This window comes from Gymnodraco acuticeps, unplaced genomic scaffold (assembly GCF_902827175.1).
Source record: "Gymnodraco acuticeps unplaced genomic scaffold, fGymAcu1.1, whole genome shotgun sequence".
In the NCBI taxonomy this organism is placed as follows: domain Eukaryota; kingdom Metazoa; phylum Chordata; class Actinopteri; order Perciformes; family Bathydraconidae; genus Gymnodraco; species Gymnodraco acuticeps.
In genome coordinates, this window is record NW_022991063.1 from 765109 (window position 1) to 785225 (window position 20117).

A 20117-nucleotide genomic window follows, 5' to 3' on the forward strand; every position below is an offset into this window, starting at 1 on the left:
CATGCAAGCTTGAGTTGGGTCTGTTTTTTCAAACAAAAAGTCCCACATAGCTCATCGAATAAAGTCAGCTAATGAGTTTGAATGAATCAGACAATCCATCTTGTAGAATCAAAACTTGCATTCTCTTTATGGGTTTCTGGATTTTTTTTCAAAGCGCTGACACTTATTTCTATATCGAAGTAGAGGCACTGTGAATCATGTTCCAACACTAGCAGAATATGTTTCGGTTCATTACTAAAAAATATAAACAACAAAATACTCATTAGCAACTTTCTTTTATTTGCTTGCAGTTACACATTACATAGCACATGTTGATTCACATATTGTACGTACTCAAGTAGTTGTTTCAACAAAGACGGGGTTGGTTGATGACGGTGTGCTTTTGAAATGTAGAATACAACCTGATTTGCGAGGGCTTCTGGGTCATCTTTGATCAATATACAATGACACACAAGCACCAACCTCCACCCATGTTTTAATTCAAATATGGCCCTTTTGGCAGTGTAGAGACGATTAAAATCAAGACACTGAGACTTAGACTCTTATTCCAGCAATGGATTTGGACATTTTTACTTTTGGGAAAAGTCAACCCTTTAAACATGAAAGCTCAAGTAATCCACTGAGGAAACGTGGACAAGTGAAATCCCACCAAAAAGCACTCTGAAAACACTATTACTTCATTAGACTTTTTAATATTCTGAAAATAGGTTTAGGATTTTTCAGCACTGCATGACCTCAAAAACAGCAAAACATCTTCACGATACTTGGTAAGGACACATGGGAAAGAGTAGCAGCTAACATTGCAAAGCATTGAGATGCTAGCTGCTGCTTTGGGAACAGTTATCAACCACAGGCAGAGGACATCCTCTGTCATTTTCTGTACCATGGAAATTAGCATGTCTAGCCTAGCTAGCAAGTTTGCAGTCCCTAATTATCTACGCTAACCTAGCCAATAACAATTAAGTATGGACATTAGGTGCAGTTTTGGGAACAGTACTTTACAGCAGCTAAAGAAAATATCACAGCTTAATATCCTCTTAATATGACATTGATATCTCGACAGAGGCCAAATTGACTTTTACCATTTAAGCTGTATTTCAAATGTCCATCTCTCTTCTTTCTTTTTCAATTCAGAAAGCTCGTACCAATCTCTTACAATGAGGACCATTGGAAAATTAGGGATGACCCACGGGGATATTCTGACTTCCAATTTAAAATAGAACTCATCGTACAGTGTGATATTGTGCTGTAAACTACTCTGACGGTTTCATTTCTACCACAATCTAAGAACCAAGCTAAGTTATCTTACATTGAAGAAGTAGATCTACTGAGTCTGTTGTACAATGCATACCTCTGTTAGCATGTGATGGATAACATGTGTCTTGTCATTATGGAAGGTAAAAAGACTCTTTTTACTTTACCTTGAAAACACTGATATTGATTAGGACATGGCATACATAGAACAACAGAAAACCCTTAGCAATAACACGGTTGGTCCCATGTCATATCTTGTTCAAGGGAACTCCACCAAACAACTCTCCACCACTCATCCCATGCTTAAATACGATACAATATGAGCATGTGCAGGCATCAGAGCATGTAGCTGCTGCATGGAGTCAAATACACAGCTCTCGGTTATAGACATGGACATATATTTTATAAAAGAGCGTAAAACCACAAGCATCACAAATAACAATGCAGCCAGAGAGCATTAACATAGGTAAAGATATTTGTATCATTTGTGTCAAAGCATTGACTTTCTCTCACGTTCTAAGAAAGGCAAGGCCCTTTGGTGCGTCTGTCCATCCATCACAGTTTTTCAAAACTACTAGCCAGATAATTGCCATCATTAGGACTACATTTCCACTTGTTTACAAGACATCAAAATGTGATGACCAGACTTTTCGTCTTGCACCCAACTTGGACTAAATGTTGACTTTTCACAAAATATACTGTTTGTCATAATTACAATTAGGCTGAAACTAATAATTTATGTTTGTGATTAATCCTGGTCAGCATTGGATTTTTATTGTAGCAGTTGCCTTTGAAAATGAACCAAAAGCTGTTGTAGCTTCCTTTTAGGAGGCTGTCCTCTGCTGCTGTGCATCGGAGCCGTGTTTTGTGTGGCTTTAATCAAAGTGATACCCCAGTACTTTTTTAACAACTTGCTGAAAGTGAGAAAATAAAAGTATTACTTTCCCCATGTTGGCGCATTAAGTGTACCTTAAAAACTGCTAACTGTCACATTAAAATGTTTTAGTAGTTCTATATTTGAATGTTGGTGTGCGCTATGCTAGCTAACACCCTCCTAGCTCAACACAGATATGACATGGTAATAATCATTTCATTTCACTCTTGGCAAGAAAGCATAGATGTGCAGTATATTTCCCAGAATGTCAACATGACTTGCGGACCAATTGTTCCCACATATTTTTTCTATTGTCTGGTTAAAGCTAAAATGCCTATAATATTCACTGAGCAATATGTTTAAGAGCATTTTTTACCCGACACCACAGTGAAAGTATATTAGCAAAATTGTGTTACAAAGACATTCTCCAAACAAACCTGTTTACTCTAATGTATCCCTACACTGCCTAAAAACACACTATTTATGATCATTTTTACGTGATTTGGTTCTGAAAAAGACGTCCTTACATTTCACAGTGTTCAATGACTTCATAAGCCTTTGTTGACTATCTCCACTCTCTGTGAAGTCTCCATAAAAAATCAGTCTGCGGCCAGCGATTAGCACTTCTTTAACATATTGCTTCATGCAACTTGGTGAAAAACCTCTTTATATGTTTGGCACAGTTTAAATATACAGATAGATATATAAGCAGTGCATTATTGGACATAGACATTCAACACCCAAAAAATCATCCATTTTTGTAAGAATTATTATCTAATAGCAAATAAAGTAGGATTAATGTTTTGTTTTAACATGTATTCAATTTCCTTTATGGCAAAAATACATACACACACACTTCATATACTTTCCTTACACGCACATTTCTTTTGAGTGCATCTTTACGAGAAAAGATCACTCCTATTCAAAAGAAAAGTGACATGTTAATATTGGCACAATTTGAGAGTAAGAAGGAAGCACTTTAATCTAGTGGATGTAAATATCCGACATGGAGGGTGATCATCTTGGATAAGCTTAATGGACGCTGCTCTTGCCGATGTCTAAGCTTGGATGGGTCCCTCTCTGGTCATGGGGCTGAAACATGAACACATCCATAGCAGCATGGCACTTTCTGCTCCTGGAGCCGCAGGCTAGAACTGAGAGGTTTCAGTGAAGGAGATTGCATCTGTCTTGTCGACGGTGAAGCCTCCATTGACGTAGGACTTCTTCTCGCACTCTTCATCATCCAAAGTAGCTTCCAGAGCAAAAGGGTTGGCGACATCTACATCTGATATCAGATCCATCCTCTCCAGTTCATTTTTGGATAGTTTCTGAACAATACCGGCTCCATAAGCATCGCCAAGAACGTTGATCATAGTGCGGAACCGGTCCCTGAAAAACACCACTCAAAGTTCATTTACAGCTGTTCAGTTAGAAAAGATTTGGAAGAAATCACAGAAGGTCACCAGATACACTTACAGCAGCCAATCCACAGCGACTATCAGAGTGACATCATTTGCAGGTAATCCAACAGCTGTTAAGACTATCACCATGGTGACCAGCCCAGCGTTTGGGACTCCTGCAGCTCCAATACTGGCAACCGTTGCTGTTATACTGCAACACAGACACACGAAACATCTTCTTTTTAATAACATGCAGCAATCAAATGTGCACATGGTGTCTCTACTACAGTTTGATTGCAGTCAGAACGTCATACGACCCAATTGCAGGAAAGGAACCACATTTAGAGCAATTATGAGTAGAAAGAATAAATGCTGAATATTTGCTCTGCTTTAATTTGTGCACTTAGAACGAACAAAACTAAATCAAAAAAACATTAAAGGATTCATTTGACTCTGATTGAGAATAGCCAAATGGACGACGGTTGTGAAATAGCCCAACTGTAAGTCTGAGCAACACTCACTTTTGCTACTTAAGTTATTCAGTGTGCACCCGGACAGTAAATTATAATCATTTAAAGGGCACAATACCAAACATAAGAAAGACATTAGGGGAATAGGGTGCAAATGAAGACATTAAGATTGGGCTTAAAGAAAATAAATAGGTCAAGGAGTGGACCTGTTGTCTGGTCCTATTTTTATTTATGATGTTATGTACTTCTTTTTCTTCTTTTACATGTTGTCATCAAGGTTTTATGTTTCCTGATAAGGTACGATTATGACAATAGTTGTATTTTATAGTTTTACAAGTTGGATTTTATAGTCTTATAAAACATGCAGTTAGAAGTAGGGTTGGGAACCGAAACTCGGTTCCAGATGAGAACCGATAAGAAAATGCCGGGTACCGGGTACCCATACAAAATACACAATTTCGGTTCTGCTTAACGGTTCCTAAACGCGGTAGACCCTGTATTCCAGCGGGTCCGTCTGCACCGCGGTGCTGCGGTGACCCGGTGGAATACAGGGCGGACCTGGAGAATCACAGAACGGCCGGTCGTCAGCGGGCCGTTGACGGCCGGCTCGGTACGCTGACGGCCGGCACCGCCCTTCATTTTTTAAAACGGCATCATATAAATTGCGCTGACAGGCGACAGAGGTCCACAGTTGCCCCGCAGCGATGCTCCCCCGCCCTCCCGTAGACATTTCACGAGCTCAGTCACTTCATAACACCAAAGATAGGTCGCGGTAAACACTCTGAAGTGAGGCTCCACTACACTAAAAAAGAAAAAGAAAAGGCAAAGTGTAATGCCTGTTAATAGCTTGCCACAGGCATAGCTCAGTTAAAATAAAGCACAGCTATTGTGCAATACATTTGTATTGCATGTATATTTTTTAGTAACAATTTCAGTTAAAGCTTTTAAGAATAATATATTTTTGTTATCTAAACGTTTGACCTCTTTATTTTACAATTTTGGAATCGAAACGGGGAATCGATAAGAACCGGAATCGATAAGCAGAACCGGAATCGAAATCGGAATCGATACATTTCAAACGATACCCATCCCTAGTTAGAAGTGCTTCTTAGTAACCATGATGTACCTGATAGTGACAATCTGGCCCACATCCAGATGGTAGTCATTCAGCTGGGCGATGAAGATGGCTGCCACCGCCTCATACAGTGCCGTCCCATCCATGTTGATGGTGGCCCCCACAGGGAGGACGAAGCGGGTGATCCGCTTGTCGATGCGATTGTTCTCCTCGGCACATCGGAAGGTGACAGGCAGGGTGGCAGAGCTGAAGGACAAGAGAGCAGCTGGCTTGGAATGGTTTTCATTTACAAATATAAGAATGTTAAAATTCCTGATTTGGATTTACAAGCAGTGTCATAGATTCTGACCTGGAGGAGATCATGAGTGCTGTCACCAGGGCCTGGGCCATTCCCAATGTGAAGGTATACGGGTTCTTCCTCACAATGACGAAGAAGATAAGTGGCAGACAGATGGTGGCGTGGATAGCCAGACTGAGGAACAAAACAAACATTATTAAACACTGAAAAAACTGAAAAGTTGACTTTAATTAAATGTAATATGTCAAGAAAATACACATAATTGTGTTAGGTTAGTCGAAAGCAATAATTTTACGTTTAAATAAAAACATATTCACTTTCAAATACATTCATGTGAAATCTGTTGACATAATTCATTTAATGAAAGTCAACGTTTTTTCAGTGTACTGTAGAAAGATGTTCTCTATCCTGTATAACAAGCAAAGTATAGGTCTTTAAAAAAAATAGGTACATTTTCATAGAGTTAGTTAGTTCTGTGCCACATTATGTGTTTTATAAACCCAGACGTTATAAAAAAAAGTGTTGACTATCATTTATATTCATACATTGAACCCGCTATTTATAGCTTTAGTTTTTAAGAACTATCCACGGCAGACTGGGTTTAATCCGTCCGGCATTATTAAAAGAATAGTTAAATATGTGAGGAAATGATTTGCTTTCTTATAAGAATAAGTAGTTAGCTTAGTCTAGCTTAAAAGTGGAAGCACGGATTAACAGCTAGCTGGTTTTTTCACCAGTATACAAATAATGCCTACCAACAAAATTGCTGACTGACAATTGGTTATCTGGTCACAAGTCTTTATGCTAAGCTAAGCTAACAGCCGTCCTGGTGCTAGCTAGGTATTAACATCTTGCTCTCAGATAACAACACATTAAGGTTATTTAACGACATGATGAACTATTTATTGGAAGCATAACATATGTATATGATAGGGGGAAATGCACTTAGGGTAGAAGATGCTCTTTTTCAGGCTCAGATGTAGCTAAAAGCCAGCTAGAAAGGATTCTGACTCTCTTTATTATCGGCTAGCTGACTCAGCTCAGAGCCCAAACAATTACTCTGTTTGATGGTCTTTTAAATAAACAGAACTTTAAATAGATTGCAGCTACAGAGCTTATAAAAAAGCACTTTTGGAGAGATTTGACTTTACTTTGACATTAACGAGGCTTTTTCTGTTGATCAAGTCAAAAACTTTTAATCACCTTCGCTGTGATTCATAGTCATAAAGCAATGATGCAGGGAGAAGTTTTGTATAGGTCCTGAAAGCTGCCTCTGAACATTTGAACAAAGTGTGAACATTATGTGTTGTCACAGTTCCACCGGAGCTTTGGACCAACCCTGTGACCTAACTGGAGCGGATTTACTGTAGGCTTTAATGGTGTCACTTAGATTTAGAGGCATGGGCGTAGCTCATTACTGCATCTGCAGGTTGAGCAGTTTTAAATGTCCTTGGCCCTTATCAGTGCATACACAGAGCTCAGCTTTTACTGTATCACTGGAGGGAGAAATGGCCAAAAATGTCAACCATAAATCCCGGCGTCTGGAACAGTCGGATACAGAATAATGGCACAGTTTACCCGCTCAGCACCGTCACCATATAAAGACCCATCTTCTTGAAGATCTCCCAGTCTTCCACCTCGATAATCTTAGCAGCAATTAGGAACAGGATCCCTACTGGCATGTAGCTGAAAAAACACATTTAGCTGTGGTCACTTGGGGGTCAGAAGAAGATTATAGAACATTTGATGAATTAAGACTTAAGTCATATAACAGAAAAAGAATCAGTACAAAGTAGAATTATTGATTAATAATTCACATGTAAATTGTCTTTAAAGGTTTAAAATAAAAATCACTGGTTCTAGCTTCTCAAAGACAATGAAACCAAGTTGCTCATGACGGACAGCTCCACCATCATTGGTGTATACATGTATGTATGTTAATGGAGAATAGTTATCCTGTTATCCAAGGTGCTATATAAATACAATCCATTTACGTTTATTAGCCTGCCAAGCTAGTGATCAGTAATAATAATAATAATACATTTATTTTATACAGGCGCCTTTCAAGGCTCTCAAGGTCGCCGTAGAAACACACAAAAAACAAGATACACAATACATAACACCAGCATAAGAAACATAAACAAGACAACGCAGTATATAACAAATCAAATAAACAAAACAGAGGATGTGTGATGGATAACGATCAGGGTGGATATGAGAGTGTGAAGAGATGTGTTTTGAGACGTGATTTGAAAATGGGGAGAGAGTCAGTGTTAATAGACGGTGTTTGTGGTCTAGCTTCTCTTCATTAGGAATAGTTAAGCAACACTACAGTTGAATTGAAAATAGCACTGCTCCACTACTTTAGACTGTGAGCGCTTAAGGCAGGGGGCAGAGAGTGGCCTACAACAGGAAGTGATGATTAACAGCAGGGGAACCAGGAGTTCTGTAGCCGCTGTTCTGACCTTGTTCAATGCACCTGTTGGTAACAAGGATTGATGTTACGTTGTAAACTGCAATGCAACCATTTTTCATGGAGGCTCTTTTTTGTAATTATGAATCCTTTGGAATAAAGACAAAGACATATATTGTATTTAGTATTGATTTGCTCTTCATCTAAGCCCTAACTGTACGCAACTGACACAAATGTTTGTTTGCCACGAGAATACTTGATAAAAATGATCTTAATATCATAACTCAATGTTATAACTTTAGCCTTTTTTACGACAATACCGCACATATTTCATTTTATTATTAGTATTTTGTCCTACATCTATATTTCATGGTAATATTTCTCTATATTTTAATGATATAATCGTTTTTTATAATAGTTTTTATGAAAATGTATCTTCATTAACTGTGTTTATGTATGCACCATATACACCAAGGAAAGTTCCTTGTATGTGTAAACCTACTTGGTAATTAACCTGATTCTGACAACCCAGAAACTCTAGTAAGTGGACCTTGAGTTGAGATTTGTTTTTGTAAAATATATGTTTCCCTATCTCATAAATTATTATCTTTGAGAAGACAAAAAAGTTGTGTCAGATTTGGCAAACTACGTTTTATTCCCTTTCCGATTCATTCTCCAAAAGACTCAAAAAGTGCATTGTTCTGTCCTCCATGTTTTCAAACTGACAGAATAATAAGGTGTTCACAATGCAGCTTGTATATGTTGTAAACCCATACTTGTAGATTAGGAGTGTAAACAAATATCCATCATCTTTTGTGCTAATGCATCGATTTTCAAACACACATTTTCATTAATAGTTGATATGCAAATATGAACTCAGTCAATATTTAATTTGCAAAGATATGACCGCTCAGTGTACTCCATTGTTCTGATTACATTAAAAAAGGATGTTTTGCCAATGATGATTATTCTTTATATTATTACATATTTTTGTATAAAGATATTCCAAAAATATTGCCTTAATGAAATGACTGCATTAAACACTTTTGCAATATATTGTGTTGCAACTATTCTATCGTCATCGTAACGCAGATTCTTCCAATGCACAGCTCTACTGTAGACAGATCTCTCATACACACCACATGATGATGTTGACCAGCCTCATGGTGGCTTCATTCAGAGCATCAAAGAATTCCAGGAGTATCCGACCCTTTTCTCCCATCTTCCCAATGACAAGGCCAAAAGCAACACAGAACACGATGAGCCCCAAAACGTTGATTCCATCCGAATATGAGCCAACGATCTTATATTCCTTGGTTATGTTCTGCCGGGAGAGGAGACAAGGAGGTTATTCATTCAGCGACCAAGAGCAGGTCAGGAAGCTGCATCACACTCACATCAGCTCTCTAAAGGGCCATTGATGCGCTGTGCAAATGTTTCTAGAGAATCTCAGCCCAATGACCCATGGACACTTATGACCCATTACAGGGTCTTCTGATGCATTTAGATCAGACGCTGGTTGCCAGGTGCAGAAACACGAGACTTAAAGTGCAGCAGACGGATCAACAAGGACACTCTGTTGTCATGTAAAGATCAAAACCCCAATGTTAGTGGATGTTTCCAACAGGAGACAATGGTGGACTCTGGGGCACCTGTAGCTCAGTAATGTATTAAAGCACGAGGTGGGAGAAGTACTCAGATCTTGTATTTAAGTCAAAGTAAATTGTACGAATACTCTGTTACAAGTAGAAGTCTTGCGTATTGAGATCAAAATAAAGTAACAAGAGTAAAAGTAGTCGTTGTGCAGATTGGTCCATTTCAGAATAATATATATGATATGTTTTATAATGATTGATCATGAAAGTGTTCTCAAAGCTGGTGAAGGTGCAGCTAGTCTGAATGACTTTGTATACTGCAGGGTAGCTGGTGGATTTACTCCAGGTGGAACTAAAGTCTGATTCAACACTTGATTAGATTTCACATCATTCATCCACATCTGTGAAGTAACTAAAGTATTAAATACATGTAGTGGAGTAAAAGTACACCATTTACCTCTGAACTGTAGTGGAGTAGAAGTACAAAGTAAAGTAGCAACAAATTGAAATACGCTAGTAGGGTAAAAGTACCTCAAAGTTGTACTTAAGTACAGTACTTGAGTAAATGTACTTAGTTACTTTACACCAATGGTTAAAGCATGAAGGAACTGCCTTCTCTAAATGAGCAGAAGGTTAATGTGCACACCTACCTCTACCACCGACATGATAGCGGTTGTGAGGGGGGGGATGGTGGTGGTGTTGTTGTTGGAAACCTTGGGAGGGTCCAACTCTTTGCGCTTGGTCTTGTACTAGAGGGTGACCACATTTCACAACATCAGAGTAACATTCACGTTAAGCTTTAAATGACACTTAAACATGGATATGTCATTGGAGAAAGGATGAGAGATGGATGTGTGTCTCACCTGCTGAAAACAAGCCTGCACCAGATTTTCGGGGAACATGTTTCTGTTGAAAGGTAAAACAAGATTAAGCCTGAATGAAAAACACAGTTGAGGTGTCCTAAATTCAGACAGAAGGCTCCATTCAAAATCCAGGAGAGAATGCTTTTAATATTCATAAAGAGGATGTTAATGTGGTCACGTTCTATGAGGCAAGGCAACCTAAACACTCAAATCTGAAGATACTTTACTGGAAGATGCCAACAATGTGTCAACACAATGCTTCGGGGAGATTACATTTTTAGTACAAGCTGTACATTGTTTTCAACCAAAGCAATTGTCTTGCATCAAGAAACTAAAAGTTGGGTATGTATAATTCAGAGCTGTGGAATCAGTCACAAAGTACTTTTTGGCCAAGCGTACAGAACAAACACTTGACGAACTGACAGTGTAGCAAAGAGTGTCTTTCACTTTTTAGTGTTTTTTTATTGCTGTTAACATGTCGGATGAGGGAGGAGGACGGAAAGTACGAGAGCTCATACAATCTTATTTATAGTTGAGTAATGTGCCTGACTTCAATCACATACCGTATCTAACTTAAAGGGGACCTATCAAGCAAAATGCACTTTTGTACGTCTTTTATACATGACTATGTGTCCCCGGTGTGTCAGGGAACTCACCAAGTGTCAGAAAACACAACCCTCTCTCTTTTCCTCCATACCCAAATCTCTAAAAACGGGGCTGCAACGGAGCTGATTATTATTTGAATCTTTCTGACGTCAGAAAAGGGGAGCTCCGCCTATATGGGCAACTCTCCACCTATCAGGGGAATGAGAGACCGCTCGAAAGCGCTGGAGACGCTGTAGTACATATGCCAGGCCTGTAGGTGGCGCTGTAGTCTGCCACAAAAGCAGAATCAGCCCAGCCAGGGCTGGAAAAGAGCAAATAGAGCGAAATGAGGCATGGCTAAAATGCATGATCTGTTTGGTATTTTGAAAACAAAACTTCACAGACATGTTTTGTATAGGTATGGCAGAAAAGTCCTGCATTTCAAATCTTACTTTAGTAAAAGTGCAAAAGTATTGGCTTCAAAATATAAAATATTGTATGTGATTACTAGATTATAATTATTGATGTTTTAATCACAGCTGGTAAAAGTGGAGCTACTTTTAACTTGATATTCTACTGCTGGATATCTTTACACATCATTATTTATCATAGTTTATTTATATGTTGTATAAACTAATAATCCTAATCTGTAAAGAAACTAGTCACTAACTTTGTCAAATAAATGTAGTTGAATATTGTCTTCCAAATTGTAGTGTAGTAAAAGTATAAAATAGCACTATAATTATTCTCAAGTACAAGTACCCAAAATCGTGTGACAGTACAGTCATTAAAGTAAATGTACTTTTCACCACTACTTTATTGTACATTACATCATTGCTTGATATGCGTAGCAAATGTAATTATTTGAACCCAAACCGGGACATTTTATTTACCTAACCAAGTGGTTTTGTGGCCTGAACCTAAGTTATGCCGAGCGTCCGTATGTGACGAGCGGATTGTATTAGGAACACTTTAATGGAGTGTTGGGTGTACATTTAGAGGAAGTATATATATGTTCTTACTCAACTCACTACTTCTTTCCTATTTGTATAACTTAGTGTAACACCAAGAACACTTTTGAGGAGGGACTTTCGGTCATTTTCTCCATTAGTCTGATGACTGACTGATCACCACAAGTATTTCAGTTATAATTATCAGGGGAAAACGTCATTCATGTCAACATCTAGATGAGTTAACACTTCATGGTTATGAGGGATTGGTGTCACATGGTGGGGGGGGTCACCTGATGAGGTCCAGGAGGGTGTCCACTGTGGTGACGTTGGGCGTGATTCCAGCTCTGTCGATGTGATCAGCTGTTTGAGACACTCCTGGTTTGATCGTCATCACCAAAGTGATCCCTGCAAAGAATGACAGTATTCCTGTCAGGACAACTCCACTCATTGAACCACTTCTTTCACATAGCACTATTTAAGTTCACTGAAATGAACAGGAGACTTAAAGCAGTTCCTGTGAGAATTAGAGAGGAGAAGAAACTCACCAAGAACCACTGCGATGATGGTGGTTGAGAAGTAATAGACTACAGCTCGCAGACCTATCTTCCCCGACACCTCAGAATCCAGGGCTGCAACACCTGGACAAAAAGCACAATCTTTTATTCAAATCAACGCCAAAAGATTGTCCCAGCAGGGTTCAGAAGAAAAGACTGAAGATGTTGGAAAGTGATCTGATCAAGCTGTTATTTAAAAGCTTCAATCTTTTCCTTGTGCATATACATCATTTCTCTGATGAAAATGATCTCAAAACTGGATTTGTAACCACTCAATCAACACTCGTGGCATTGCAGCCCAGTCTACTAAAAGTAACGTTCACATACAACAAAACAGCTTTGTCCTTTTTGGCATTTTTCCGATTGTTGAGAGGACAGGAAACACGGAAAGATTGGAGTTGTTGGAGCTTCTATTATTTTATAATCAAACATTTATTTTTCAGCAGTTTTTGTTTATTTAATGTAACATAATTTATTTTAATTATTTTAGTTAATTAAAGTAATCCTATATATTTTTCATTATGAAGGCGGTTTCGGCACCTGGTGATAATGTATTTACTGGAGACCTGTGGTGGTGGGATTGGAGCACTAGAGAGGGGCCGTGTAATCCACAGGTACCATTGTTCTATACAGCATACATGGATTATTGGAATACTACTAAATAAATGCATGCAAGACGATGTTTTTGCCAGGACATTGAACACTTTTCCTGATTTGCTTACTGGTGCCCTACCGGCAGTTTATTTTGAGTTAAATGTTTTTTTTTTTTTCTTATGATTTAGCCGCTACAGAAGTTCCAAATGAAATGCATCAAAGCCCCTCAGCTTGATGTGAAAACTGTCTGCACCTTAACCCCTCAGGGGGTGAAAGTGTAGGGAAGCAAATGTTCTCCTGGCTGCACACATATAGAATCAATATGTGATTTAGTCCAAAACCATTCAAGATCCTTTCCTATCCAAATCACAGCCTTGACAAGTTCTGTATTAATCAACAAGACCATTTGTATTACAGTCCTAGCTGATTGTACTGCTTTAGTGGGCCTCACCTTCTCCCTGGGCACATTGTATGTCTGAGGGGGTAAAGGAGGGTCCGGGCCTGGTACCTATAACCACAGGCTCCGTATGAGAAGGATCCAGCTAACAGTGAGTGAGGTACGCAGGTGGGGAAAACTCAGGGGAAATGCAGGTGGAAAAAACAAATCCTCCAAGTCATCAACAAACCAAACTGCTTCTCCAAGGAACAATCAGCCTTGCTGTGCTGAGGGTGAGCTGAAGGGGTTAGTGAGAGAAGATGTAATGCAGCTCCTGAGTGACATATCTCAACAGTAAACTGGATGATCTGTTAGCCTGCTGTCTTCTTGTCAAGTGAATGTTACTCCCATTTCCTGTCTCAAGACAGCAGAACTAAGGACATTTAGACGGTTATCCTACCTGTTATGCATTCAGACTGCAAACACTCTGATGCACTGCTCTGAGAAATGTGAATGTGACATCTTTTAAATCAAAACTCATCTTTTTTATTAAAGCTTTTATCTACTGATGACACCACTCAGTTTAATTCGACATCCATGTTCTATTTGTTTTACTTTCTTATTTTGTATTACTGTTTCTATTGTTCAAACACGGTATATTTCATTGGGTGGGGCATTTTGACCGCATGCTCTGACAGTCTGGTTTTAATCCATGTAAAGCACTTCTGGTTATTATTATTATTATTAATACATTATTTTAGTTCTGCAACTATTCTCTTCTATTATTTTTGTTTAGATTTGTAATGGTGAATTTCTCTTGGCCTTTCAGTTTCCTACTTTTGATCAGACAATTGTTAAGCTCTTTGAGAATCAATTGATGAATTGTTAAATTATTGTTTGAAATAGTAGATTATGTTAATCACAATTCCCACAGAAGACCTCATTATTATTTATCTTTTGAAAGTATGAAATGTAATGTAGTAGTGTTTGTGCCCTCACATTCCCTTCTGCATCACTGCTCATTGGGATTGTTGTTGACTGCCTGCATGAACTCAATATACACACATTGCAGTAAACCACTGTGAGTAGAGGTGCAGCCAGTAATAATCCCGCTCAGGTTACCTGTTATCATGCTTGAGATGATGAGTGGGAGGATGACCAGCTTCAGCATCCGCATGAGGATCTCTCCTGGGAAGCCGAAATACTGCTTGTGGAGCTGTGAGAGGGACGCATACTCTCTGACCAGGACGCCCAGACTGATCCCTGATCAGAGAAACACAGGACAACGTCATGAAGTTTCAAAGGTTTTATCATCATGTGCACAGCAGCTACAGTGTGGAAATGGAAATCTGAAGTCCCAGGTTCCTCCAACAATGCAACATTAATATGACATAAAACAATAAAACACATTTTTAAATAAACAGAGAAGAATAGATTAGAGTACAATAGTGCGGGTTATGTTGCAGACCAATATGCAAGTAATGCAGATGAAGTGAACTATAAACATGTCAGAAAATAAATAAATACAGTAAGCTAAATAATGCAGAGTGTTGTAAGTGACCAAGTAAATGCAGGAGCCTAAATACATGTACATAGAATAAGATAGACAAGAACATAATGTAAAATTAAATATTGTACAGTAAAATCAAATCAAATACTGTTTATTGTAGTGATAAATAATTAATAAATTGTACAATTCTAAGGCTAAAGAAAAAATTGGAAATGCAACATTTTATCAGGTATGATGTCGCTCAAATAAATGCAGCATTTTCTCTGCATAAGCAACTGTCACTGTCACATTTTTAAAAGGTCAGCAAGGTTTCATCCTTTAGGAATTCATGAGGCACAACACACATTATCATTTCCAGCTATTAACTTCACATGCATCCCACTCAATGATTCTATCTGTTATCACACATAACAGACCCCATTAGGACGCTTGTAAAACACTGCAATGACACAGCAAACTGCATGGGATGCTACGACTGAACTATGCTATCAGAACATGACATACACCTGATGGAAGCACTGGAGTTCAGTCACTGATTCAATACATAGGCTGTTGGGTGATTGTTCACCAGAGCCAGCAGCAGGTTGATCTGCACCAAACACACTGAAAGATGCCACCCGTCGCCCCAGTTGAATGGTTTCTTATATTCAAAGCACTAGTCTGAAACTGGTAGGGATAGAAACAAGAACATTAATGGAGCACTTCCATCCAGCCTCCACAGCCTGTATGTGAATAGAGTATATATCTTCATAATTTCTCACGTTTTCAATCCCAAGAAATAGATCATTTGATAGAAATACAAGCTGATTGCTTTGAAAAGGTGGACATTTGGCCAGGAAAAATACTATCAAGAAATAAGCAGGGTGGTGGCTCACTGCCTGTCTACTTCTACTAAAAGTAAACGATTTGTGTAGTTACATTGCAGGTACAAAACATTTGATTTCTTTCTGAGAGTGACATGAGAAGCATATGGATTCATATCTGGGTAAAGCGCTACAGAGCTGGAGGCCGGACTTGGTGAGCATAGCTTAGCATAACGACTGGGAGCAAGGGACGCCTCTGGAGATCAGTATAAGACAGTGAATATCTCTATTCAGCTGTGACAATCTACCGCTCGTTTGAAAGGTCTAAAGAACGTCCCCCACTCTTTTGTTGCCCAAAAAATTGCTACGGTATGTTGCCATATTACCATTCTATTTAACGATGTGTAACTGTTGCACGGTTAATTGAATCATGTTGTATTGAACGTAATGAAAATAAACGGCTTGGTTTCTTTAAGGTAACTAAATAACTAAGGAAAAGGAATGGGGAAAAAAAAACTTGTTTAGGGTAGGGAAAAGATTTTGGTTTGAGATAAAATAAGTACGGAACCTATTTTACACGTGACGTATGTGTTTATGCAATTTAGCTGCATACTATCATAGCTACACAGTTGCGTAAATGTTAGCACAACATTAGTTTGACCTTTGATTTCACATGGGACACGATCTCCGGTGAATGTCGTGTTGTGATTTCTCCGGCCAATAGAGGACACCATTATCACAATAAACCATAAACAACCTGTGCTCATTTTTCGGTGTGGGATTTGGGCTTGTTTTTAAACCCTTTCCCTATAAACATTTTTAATGAGAAACTATATGGTATATTTTAAACTGAATACATGGAATTTATGATTTATAATGACAAGTCTCTTCCCAAAGTCTCTCAAATGTGTGTTAATCATTTAGCTCTCCTGGTGCGCTCAGGTGTTTGGCAGTATGTATAATGCTGTGGCAGGGGGGGTTTCTGAACTTTGAACAGAGACAGGCTCTGCTGGATGGTTAAACCTAAACCAGAACATCTGATGTATTATTATTTAGAAACATTGTGTGTCAAAATCTGAGTTTATAAACTAACTAGTAAATAAAGCTTCCAAAATGAATTGGGGTTGAAGTGTAGATAAGTATAAAATGAAAATATTTGGGTAAAGTACAAGCCAAAATGTGTACTAAAGTACAGTACTTGAGTAAATGTAAACGTTACTTTCCACCACTGGCTACAGGTCTGCATTAAACACAGATTGAGATTGATATTGAGCTCAATGTCAGAACCATAGCAAATAACCCTGAATTAAAATAGTCCTTTAACATATACAGTCTGAATGTGGATCCATCCCTAAGATTGTGCTACACTGTGCCCTGCTGCAGGCTGAGGGCACTGCTCACAGATCCAGCATCAGCTGTCACTTTAGTCTGGTCACGCTTGACTGAGACACTTCCAGACTGCTCTCTGCTCTGGAGGACAGAGACTCACTCACACCACCCCACCATTATTAAAGGAAAGATGGTCATGAATGAACATAGGTTATCCTAACACACAGGTACTGGTGCTGTTCGTCAGCTGGTGCAAAACAGCTTGATTTATATCAGCAGTGACAGCAGCTGGATGCAACAGCCAGGACAAAGAGTGGCACAGAAACAGCAGGAATATGAACGCATTCTCTCTACATCAGCAGGCATTCCACATACCGAGCACCACGGAGAAAATCGTGGCGATCAGAAGCCAGTTCCTCTTCAGCAAGCCCTTGAAATGCACGCCTCGTCGTTGTTTGTTACCCATCATGTCAATATCGTTTTAATGCTCCAAAAAATGAGGGAGAATCACAATGGCCCCGCGGAGACAGACAGTCTGCGGCCGGGATGTGAGGTGCAGCCGCCGCAGAGAGGATGGAGAGCCGCGCTGAAAGAGAGGCGGCGGAGGACTGGTGGCCGCGAGGCTGTGTGTGTGTGTGTGTGTGTGTGTGTGTGTGTGTGTGTGTGTGTGTGTGTGTGTGTGTGTGTGTGTGTGTGGGTGTGTGTGTGTGTGTGTGTGTGTGTGTGTGTGTGTGTGTGTGGTGTGTTGTGTGTGTGTGTGTGTGTGTGTGTGAGAGTGTGTATCAGGGTAGGCTATGTGTGAGTGTCCTGGAGAGGAGGAATGAGGGAGGGAGCGAGACCGTCTCCCTCCCCCACACAAGGTGTCTCTGACATGTTCTGCTTTTTACCATGCAGTGACACCATGTGTAAGGAATTATAGCATAACATCCCCATTTGGAAACACATTTGGAAAACACAAAGGATGATTCTAGAAAAACTAATCACATCTCTTTTCTGTTTCAAAAGGGATGGCTTCAAAACTTTACCCAAAGGTAAGTGTTTCCCTGAAGATCCCTCTGTGAATCATACAATAATCCCTGTCATCCCTGATGGCCCACTAGAAGTGTGGATGTGTTGGTCTGCTCCACAAACTCTGTTTTTTTTTATAACGCAATAGGCTACTCTCACTTCAGATTATTTATTTTTTCTCCTAGGCACAAGACAAAAGTAGATCGGCCTCTTATTTTGTCCCACCCAAATGTAATGATTTATATATGTCTGAAACTCATAATAAAAGACAACTGAAAACGACTTGGAATCGTTGCAGAATAAGATAATGGTAAATTCGCTTTCAATTTCATTTTAGATGTTAGGTCCTATTCTGCTTTTTGGGGTTCTCCCTCTCCTGTGTTCAACCCGGTATCACGGCAATACGTGAACATGTGACGATTCACCATGCTGGGAGACGTGAATATGTCACGATTTCGTCCCTTCAAACGTGACAGTTACACGGTATTGTTAACCCATGTTAACCAGTGGAGAAATACTCGGAAATGCCAAGCAAATGCTACCCGACTGTCGGTTGTTATTGTCAATATTAATATAATAATGATTTATTTGTAATAGTCACACTCGATTACGCCGATTTTCTTGGTCGACTCCTCTTTGAGCAGAAACAAAGGCTACATTAATGTATTAAATCGATGTTAATCCATGCGTGTGGATGTGGAATTAACAGACGTGACGTTGTACGATTGCTTGCCAGGCAACAGCTTCTTCGGTTCATGTTCATGTACAAACTCTTCAACTACAACCATAGTTATATTTAAAAACATGTTAGAAGGCCTCACGAAATACTTTAATGTAAATTTAAATTTAAATGTGAAGGAATGTGTGTATAACAAAATACATCTGTCATAAACGAAACCAGAAACAGAGGTAGTCAAGATCCTCAGCCCGATGCATAAACGGCGCACAGCTGATAGAAAGGGACACCTGGTGGTTAAAGCACGTTATTGAATTTATTATTTGTATTATTAGATATTAATAGGAGGAGTGCAAAACAGACAAACTAATAAGGCTTAATTTAAACATTAAAGAGTACTTTAGGTTAAGGTCTTCTTTTGAATAAGAAAAAAGCTTTGGGGGTATAGAAGAAGAATATGGAGGGATGAAACCCTCTTTAATGGTCACACATGCAGAGCACACAGCACACACAGTGACATTTGTATCTACAGATAAATATTAAGCCTGACAAAGTACTTAAGTCTAATATATTGCTTTCCTGCAATGTTAACTATGTTGAAGCACTTATTTTAACTGATATTATACATATGTATTATACTCTTATAAGATGTATGTAGATAGTATAAGAAATGTGCAGAATGACAGTTTAATGGTGGAGGTATACACACATATTGATAGATGTCTTGTAATGCACTGTTGAGGAACCTGCGACCCAAGTTTTTCATTCATTGCATAACTACACCGTAGTTGTGTATAATATGATATGTCAATAAACCTTAGAAAATCTTGAAATCTTGAAAGGGATGTGCAAACTAGTCATTATATACAGTCTTTAATTAACTATTAGTAGAGAATAACGAGTAATGAATATACTTTATAGGGATCCTATATAATATCTAATAATAATAATAAATTCAATAACGTGCTTTAACCACCAGGTGTCCCTTTATATCAGCTGTGCACCGTTATGGTGTAAATACAGCCTATCTACCAATTGGATCAAATATAAAAGTCAGCCGAATTAGTGTTGATACTGCAAGGAGACGTATTGTGTGAAAAGAAATGTAAGATGTTGTTTAATTGCTTATATTTATGATCCACGTCACGTTTTCAGTTTTGGCGGCAGTTCTCCTGTTTGTCTAGAAGTCTTCTCAGCAGGGCTCTATAAATAGAGAACTACGGCAGATATGTAATATTTATGCAGCCGAACCGTGTATTACAATGCCGTTATGTGATGACTTTCAAAGAGAAAAGCAAGCACACTCGGAATAAAGTATTATTTTATTTAAAAATGTTTTCGGATTTCACATCGCATAACACCAAATCCCAGTGTGCATTGCGGCTAAACCATCCAATCATCGAGCTGAGGATCTTGCCTACGTCTGTTTCCGGTTTGTTTATGATGATATATTAATGTAGCCTTTGTTTCTGCTAAAAGGTGTCGAC

The 20117-nt window shown here is 38.8% G+C and overlaps 1 protein-coding gene across 1 annotated transcript; it reads right to left on the reverse strand.

Annotated features, from left to right (window-relative positions):
- Positions 1–258: 258 nt before the first annotated feature.
- On the reverse strand, positions 259–17652 carry slc1a1 (solute carrier family 1 member 1). The gene is made up of 12 exons (XM_034236630.1): positions 17322–17652; positions 14427–14567; positions 12326–12418; positions 12071–12185; positions 10243–10285; positions 10030–10128; positions 8924–9108; positions 6950–7057; positions 5423–5545; positions 5125–5319; positions 3605–3739; positions 259–3517 (listed from the first exon to the last, which is right to left on the reverse strand). Exons 1-12 carry the CDS (start codon positions 17413–17415, stop codon positions 3277–3279), a joined length of 1572 nt encoding a protein of 523 aa, XP_034092521.1. The 5' UTR covers positions 17416–17652; the 3' UTR covers positions 259–3276.
- Positions 17653–20117: the final 2465 nt, after the last annotated feature.